This window comes from Trachurus japonicus, chromosome 21 (genome assembly GCF_045865225.1).
Source record: "Trachurus japonicus isolate A0001 chromosome 21, Traja_1.0".
Classification (NCBI taxonomy): domain Eukaryota; kingdom Metazoa; phylum Chordata; class Actinopteri; order Carangiformes; family Carangidae; genus Trachurus; species Trachurus japonicus.
In genome coordinates this window covers 30,791,028-30,799,292 of record NC_140927.1, presented here as the reverse complement: position 1 = coordinate 30,799,292, position 8,265 = coordinate 30,791,028, and the positions used below count along the sequence as shown (strand labels likewise).

The 8,265-nt window shown below is 39.0% G+C and overlaps 1 protein-coding gene across 1 annotated transcript in view; it reads left to right on the top strand.

Annotated features, from left to right (window-relative positions):
* The first annotated feature begins 454 nt into the window (after positions 1 to 454).
* Positions 455 to 8,265, top strand: part of maoa (monoamine oxidase a) — a 60,417-nt gene continuing 52,606 nt past the window's right edge. The window contains exon 1 of the mRNA XM_085766090.1: positions 455 to 579. Within this exon, the coding sequence (XP_085622216.1) occupies positions 525 to 579 (55 nt within the window). The 5' untranslated portion in view covers positions 455 to 524. The remainder of the gene's footprint in view (positions 580 to 8,265) is intronic.

Here is an 8,265-nt window from a genome sequence, read left to right as displayed (position 1 = left end):
CGCCTAAAAATTAACTTGTTTTTAGATCATTTTCACTTGTTTCAAACAAATTTTCATTTGAAATAAGTAGAAAAATCTGCCAGTGAAAGAGAGGTTTTTTATGCTTGTAATAAGGAAGAAAAACTTGCTCCAATGTCAGATTTTTCTACTCATTTCAAGTGAAAATATGCTTGAAAGAAGGAAAAAGTGTCTAAAAACAAGCTACTTTATATGTGATGAGTCTTATTTTAAGTAGAATGAGATTAGTTTTGACTAGAAATAAGACAAATATTCTTGGTAAGATTTTGCAGAGTTTTTGCAGTGAGTGAGAATAAACCAGGTAAAACAAAAAAAGGTTCACTTCACTTCACTTCACCTACTAATAATAATCCTCCTCCTCCTCTGTGTGTGCTGCTCTACTATCGGTGGGAGGAGTCTGCAGGAGGAGGAGGAGGAGGAAGGCGGCCGGGGAGCTTTTTAATACAGATGCGCTCCTCTGTGCGCTCTGCGTTCAGCGGCGGACACACACACACACACACGGCACCATGACTGCACCGGGCAACACCTACGATGTGATAGTGATCGGCGGAGGGATCTCAGGTCAGTGGGAAACTTTATTTTATTCTCATTTCATTGGGTTTTTGTAGCGACAGAGAGAGAGACGAGCCGGTGAGTCGGTGGTTGAATCCTCCGTCCGTCTGCAGCGGCTGATGCTCCGTGTGTGTGTGTCTGTGTGTGTGTGTGTGAGGTGACCACACAACTGTTGCACACACACACATATATATAGCCTACACACATGTTATTATATATAGCTATAGGTTGCACTGCACGTACACACAGCAGCCGCCGCTCGTTGTGTTGTGTTGTGTTGTGTGTTGCAGCGGAGGAAGTGGATTCAGCTCAGCTCAGACTGTCATGCGGTGTTTCCTCTCCTTCTCCTTTTTCTCCTTCTCCTCCTTTCCTCCTTCTCCACTTTCTCCGTCTGCACGTCTCTTCCGTGAGGCTGCAGCCCCCCTCATCTCCTCCCCCCACTCCCCTCCACCCCCCCCCCTCTTCTGTCCACCGCTGTATCTCCACAGCAGCAGCAGCGCCTCCTGTTAAGTAACAGCTAATCAGCCAGAGCTATAGACTTTGTATTACATAAGAGGAAGGTAGAAGGAGGAGGAGGAGGAAGAGAGGGGGGTGGGGGGTCTTGTAAATGATGATTAGATGCATCCATATGGCTGACATACCTGTTTCTCTTTCTTATGGGGGCATGATGGCAGTTTGTTTTGGTTTGGGAGCCAATCAGAGACGAGCTGCTGTGATCACCATTCACACCTGGTTTTAGTCTAGCCTACACTGCAAAAACTCAAGAATATTTGTCTCATTTCTTGTCAAAATGTCATTTCTAGTCAAAACTAATCTCTTTCCACTTTAAATAAGCCTCATCAACTTGTTTTTAGATAATATTCACTTGTTTCGAACTAATTTTCATTTGAAATAAGTAGAAAAATCTGCCAGTGAAAGGAAGTTTTTTGTGCTTGTAATAAGAAAGAAAAACTTGCTCCACTATCAGATTTTTCTACTTTTTTCAAATGAAAATAGACTTGAAATAAGTAAAAAGTGTAATAATTAATTTTTTTAAATGTATAACTATGTATGTATATGTGTAAATATACATATTTTAGGTATAATGAGATTTGTTTTAACTAGAAATGACATTTTGACTAGAAATAAGACAAATATTTTTGAGTTTTTGCAGTGTAGGCTCAGATGAAAGAGTTGAAATAGAAGGGAAATGGACCAGTACTTCCTGTTTTGTTATCGTGGACATACCAGAGATTCTGCCGCTTCCTTGTGAAAGCAGACCGTGGTGATGATGATGATGATGGTGATGATGATGTCAGGTGTGACCTCACTTCCTGTGGCGGCGGCGGCGGTCAGTGAATGTGCAGTGAGTTAGTGGGAATAATGGGAACAGAAATGTGTTTTTAATTCGATGCAACGTGCACACTGCAAAAACTCAAAATCTTTCCAAGAATATTTGTCTCATTTCTAGTCAAAACTGATCTCTTTCCACTTAAAATAAGACTCATCGCCTAAAAATTAACTTGTTTAAGATCATTTTCACTTGAAATAAGTAGAAAAATCTGCCAGTGAAAGCAGGTTTCTTTGTGCTCGTTTAAGTTAAGTTTAAGTTTATTTGTCCCCATGGGGAAATTTGTTTTCACAGACTGCACAATGAGAGACAATACATCACAAGACAGACAATGTTATACACAACAACATCCACAGCAACAGGTTTCTTTGTGCTCGTAATAAGGAAGGAAAACTTGCTCCACTGTCAGATTTTTCTACTTATTTCAAGTAAAAAGTGTCTAAAAACAAGCTGCTTTTTCATGTAATGAGTCTTATTTTAAATATAATGAGATTAGTTTTGACTAGAAATGACATTTTAACTAGAAATAAGACAAATATTCTTGGAAAGATTTTGGTTTTTGCAGTGCAGAGGTGTCAGACCTTTAGGGCCCTTTGCCCCCCCACCACCTCCTCCTCCTCCTCCTCCTCCTCTCTGACAGGTCGATCCGTCTGAGGGAAGAATTTAGGTCAGTGTCAGTTCAGATACCAGTCAACCCCCAAAACAAATGCTTCAGACCAGAGTTAATGTAATAACACTGGCCGACAGCTCCACCTCCTCCTCCCTTGTGTCACATTAAGCTCTTGTAATTACACCATTTGTTTATAGCACTGTGCCCTTTGCCGCCTCACAATGAGCTCCACATATAACAATCACTGTCCAATCAGAGGCTGCTCACATCATGTGCTGCTGCTGCTCCTTCTTCTCACTGCAAAAACTCAAAATCTTTCCAAGAATATTTGTCTCATTTCTAGTCAAAACTAATCTCTTTTCGCTTAAAATAAGACTCATCACCTAAATATTACATTGTTTTTAGATAATTTTCACTTGTTTTAAACTAATTTTCACTTGCAATAAGTAGAAAAATCTGCCAGTGAAAGCAAGTTTTTTGTGCCACTATCAGATTTTTCTACTTATTTCAATGAAAATATGATTGAAATAAGTAAAAAGTTAATTAAAAACAAGCTACTTTTTAATTTAATTTAAGTAGAATGAGATTTGTTTTGACTAGAAATGAGACATTTTGACTAGAAATAAGACAAATATTCTTGGTAAGATTTTGAGTTTTTGCAGTGCAGCAGTTTTTCCTCTTGTTCATCTTCTCTGCAAATGCAATTGTCAGTTTCCTGCCTGCCAGCCACTCAGCAGCAGCAGCAGCAGCAGCAGGACTGTGACTGTGACCCCCCAACCAACCCAACCCCCCCTGAGGGGCAGCCAGCACTTTCTGAGAAAACATTAAACACTTGTGACAGGCTGTTATCAAACCAGCAGCAGCAGCAGCAGCAGCAGCAGCAGAGAGGTTGTTGAGGAGGGGAAATAACAGGGAACAGCAGGAGGGATTGAGGGAACCACTTCCTCCCGTCTTGTCTCTGCAGCTGAGGTCGTGTGGAGAATGTAAAGACGGAAAGAAAAAAGAGGAAGGAGACCAACGGATCTGAGAGAAAAGTGGAAACGAGAGTCTTAAAGGGATAGTTCACCCAAAATTGAAATTTCACCCATTATCTACTCCCCCTCATGTGGACTAATAAGGGCTGGGAGAAGTTTCAGAGTCCTCCGTGGCTTCTCTGAGTTACAGGGGGTCTCGGCGTAGCTGTGCATGTCCATTATTATAACGGTTGCAAATGGATACCAACTCCATGTCTTCTTAACAAAAAGACACACCAAAACACATCCAAATACCTCCATGCTGCTCGTATGTAATGTCCGTCTTGTATTGAAGCCCCGACATGAGAAATTGCCCCGAAAAAGATTTAAAAAGTCTATATTTCAAGCTTGTTTTGTAGCGGTTCGTCCAAATTTGACGAACCGGGAAGATAGATAGATAGAGAAAACTTTATTCATCCCTAGCAGGGAAATTCAAGAGGAGCTTTGAGAAGCTTCCGCTACAAAACAAGCTTGAAATATAGACTTATTTAATTTTTTTCGGGACAATTTCGCATTTCGGGGCTTCAATACAAGACGGACATTACATACGAGCAGCATGGAGGTATTTGGATGTTTTTTGGTGTGTCTTTTTGTTATGAAGACATGGAGTTGGTATCCATTTGCAACCGTCATATGGACATGCACTGCTACGCCGAGACCCCCTGTAACTCAGAGAAGCCACGGAGGACTCTGAAACTTCTCCCAGCCCTTATATTAGTCCACATGAGGGTGAGTATAGATAATGAGTGAAATTTCAATTTTGGGTGACCTATCCCTTTAAAGAGAATAAATAAGGAAGCGACACAGAGTGAGAACTAAGTGGTTTTTACCGACTGAACTTCAGCGTCGGTTCCTCCTATAAACTCTGTGATTTAAAGAACTTGGCTGCTGCTCGGTGCCTATAAACTCTCCAAGTCTCCACGGACCTTCACTCGCTGCAGTGAAGTTAAATGACTCTAAAACTACAACACGCTCACTAACAGGTCAGTTCTCAGGAGGAACGCTCGCCACGGCTTCGCCATTTCCCATCAGCCCTAGAAGTTTTCAGGTGAAATGTCACATGACCTCAGACCGCGGGAGGCTTTAGCACAGATGACGATGTTTAAAACGGACTTCATAGGAGCTTTATAAACATAGAAACAAACTGTACTTGTAGTTTTATCATGAGAGATGTAGTTTTTGTAGTTTGAAACGTAAACTCCAGACGCACTTCATCTATCTATCTATCTATCTATCTATCTATCTATCTATCTATCTATCTATCTATCTATCTATCTATCTATCTATCTATCTATCTATCTATCTGTCTGTCTATCTGTCTATCTGTCTGTCTGTCTGTCTGTCTGTCTGTCTGTCTGTCTATCTATCTATCTATCCTTTCCTTCTTTTTCTTTCTTTCTACCCCCCTCTCTCTCCATCTCTTTCTATATATCTTTCTTTCTTTCTTTCTTTCTTTGTACCCCGTCTTTTTACTTCTTTCTTTCTTTCTTTCTTTCTTTCTTTCTTTCTTTCTTTCTTTCTTTCTTTCTTTCTTTCTTTCTTTCTTTCTTTCTTTGTATCTACCCCTTTCTTTCTTTCTTTCTTTCTTTCTTTCTTTCTTTCTACCCCTGTCTTTTTAATTCTTTCTTTCTTTCTTTCTTTCTTTCTTTCTTTCTTTCTTTCTTTCTTTCTTTCTTTCTTTCTTTCTTTCTTTCTACCCCTCTCTGTCTTTTTACTTCTTTCTTTCCTTCTGTCCGTCTTTCTTTCTTTCTTTGTATCTACCCCTCTCTCTCTTTCTTTCTTTCTTTCTACCCCTTTCTCCGTCTTTTTACTTCTTTCTTTCTCTTTTTGTATTTCTTTCTATCTACCCCATCTCTCTGTCTTAATGCTTCTTTCTTTCTCTCTCTCTTTCTTTCTTTCTACCCTCTCTGTGTCTTTTAACTTCCTGCTTTCCTTCTTTCTACCGCTCTCTATCGCTATCTATGTACCTCTTTCTTTCTATCTATCCATCCCCTCTCTATCTATCTATCTATTGCCACTTTGTTCTGGTGTAAAAAAAAAAAGAACTAGTCCAGTGAGAAACAGGATGTTTACAGATGAGCCACCGTTGAGCTGCTCGTTTGTTTTTCCCTGCAGATAAGTTTGTCTATTTGTTCAACACCTTAATCTTGTTTTACAGTAACAGTTTGTGTTTGCAGTGATGTCGCGGCTCTCAGCAGCTTCTGTAAGGAAACGCAGTTGTTGGGAATAAAAAGCAATACATTGTAATAAAAGGTTATGGTTAAAGTTTCCTTTAAATACAGCAGATAGAAGTCGTGTGAGCAGGGCCGTTGCTAGGAATTCTGGGCCCCCTTAAAGAATACTAAAGTGGGCCCCTCCCCCTAACTTTTCCAGTTTTTTTTTCTTGGACTATGTATGTATTATCATTTATTATTTAGCCTACTTTGTTTTGATGCTAATGCAGCATTACACTGCAAAAACTTCTTACCAAGAATATTTGTCTTATTTCTAGTCAAAATGTCATTTCCAGTCAAAACAATTCTCATTATAGGCTACTTAAAATAAGACACATCATATTAAAAGTAGCTTGTTTTTAGACACTTTTTACTCCTTTCAAGCATATTTTCACTTGGAATAAGTAGAAAAAATCTGATAATGGAACAAGTTTTTCTTCCTTATTACAAGCACAAAAACTTGCTTTCACTGGCAGATTTTTCTACTTATTTCAAGTGAAAATTTGCTTGAAACAAGTGAAAATGATCTAAAAACAAGTTAATTTTTAGGTAATGAGTCTTATTTTAAGTGGAAAGAGATTAGCTTTGGCTAGAAATGAGACATTTGGACAAGAAATAAGACAAAAATTCTTGGAAAGATGTTGAGTTTTTACAGTGTACTATGAGTATTAGTCAGGGTCTTATGCAGAATAATTCAGTCATACAAAGATTAGACTACTGGGGTTTTTTATTTTTAGAATTATCATCACCTTTCTCCCCTATACAACGGCCCTGCGTGTGACAGGAATGTGTCTGATCACACACGTTAGCACAGGGAACCAGGTCAGTTGTATTAGTGTGTGTGTGTGTGTGTGTGTGTTTGTGTGTGTGTGTGTTGACGTGCCAAAGCGCCAACGCGTGACGAGGCCTGTCAGGGCAGCGCCGGTGTGTGGGCTCACAGAAAACAATATGTGTGAGGCCTATGACGCGATCGTTGCCCTTTAATCCTGTTGATTCAGTTTTGTTTACATGGTTATAAACAGTTGTATTTATATTTAACTGGGCTGCTCTGATTGGACGCTGCTGTTTGTCTCTGTGGACGCAGGACGTTTGGTTTGTCAGAGCCGCTGAACTCGTCTGTCGGTGTACGTGTCCAAACTTGTCCTGATGATGATGATGATGATGAACCTTGTAGCGCCACATTTTGTAATCATGTCATACATTTTCACCTCATGATTTTGTAATAAAATTCTTGATTCTCACAATATGTAATATACTTTGCAGCATTTTGTAATAAGTTGTTACGTAATGCACTAAATTATTACATTATTACAGCAACACTCGCATTTTGTAATAACTAATGCAATATGTAACAACTTATTACAAAATGCAGCAAAGTTTATTACCTATTGCATTTAAGAATCTTATCACAAAATGTGTCAGATCATTGCAAAATGCATCGTTATTACATCACAAGGTGGAAATGTATTACATTATTACATATTGTTATTATTATTATTATTATTATTGTTATTACATAATGTGGCGCTGCTGCAAGACTCATCTAAAGTCTCAGCTCATGGTTTTGTCCGTCCTGAATCGACTGCCACTGTCGTGTATGATATAGGCTATAGTTCATGTGATGAGATCACAACAAACAGATCTCTTGTTTTGTCATTATGTTGGACTGACATGAACCCTTTCAGTCCATAGTGTTCTGCACTGTTTTGTTCATCACATGCAGGTTAAGTTATATGTATGTAACATAAGTTGGTAAGTTCATAACTATCACAATTATTTTTGGCAGATATTGCATTTGCGAATTATAACTTTATTTTCATTGAAGAAAAATAAAAAATAACAATGGATGTTATTTTTGTTGGGTCTCATACCAAACATACATGTTACTTTTTGCTTCGAGAATGTGTATTTATACATTAATACACCGCAATGTTGTGACACATTTGACCTCAGTTAAAAGGAATTTTTGTGAAGATCCTGTAATTTGACTTTTGCATTTGGCCATGTTGTGATTTTGATCATATTTCCTTTATTGTACACCTAACCTTCTAAGATACATTAAGAAGTTTTTCGGTGTTGAAAGAGTGTCTTCACTGTCCTTTAATGTGACAGCAGCTGATGAACGCGGTGAAACATGTGGCAGATGCCTGATACCAGTCTGATTGTATTTTGCTATTCAGTCACTGAGCCTTACAGCGTTTCCATTGCAGATATTACAAGCAGCCATTGAATTTGTTGGCGTAGCGAGTGTGAAATACTTCCACACAGTCGACTCTTTGGCTCGCACCATGTTTGTTGTTGATGTAGAAGAACGCCTCACACACACAGAATTAAAGTGAATAGATCAGCTTCATGGATCAGATCCATTATCTGATACCTGATTTCGATATTTAGTCAACGTCTGGGCCGATATCCGATCTTTATATTGGATCGGTGCGTCCCAGATGTCAACATGAGGTTTTGAGCTGCTGAAGGTAAAGGTGAGACAGGAAGTGATGCTTCCCCTCCATGTTTTAGTTCTTCATTCAC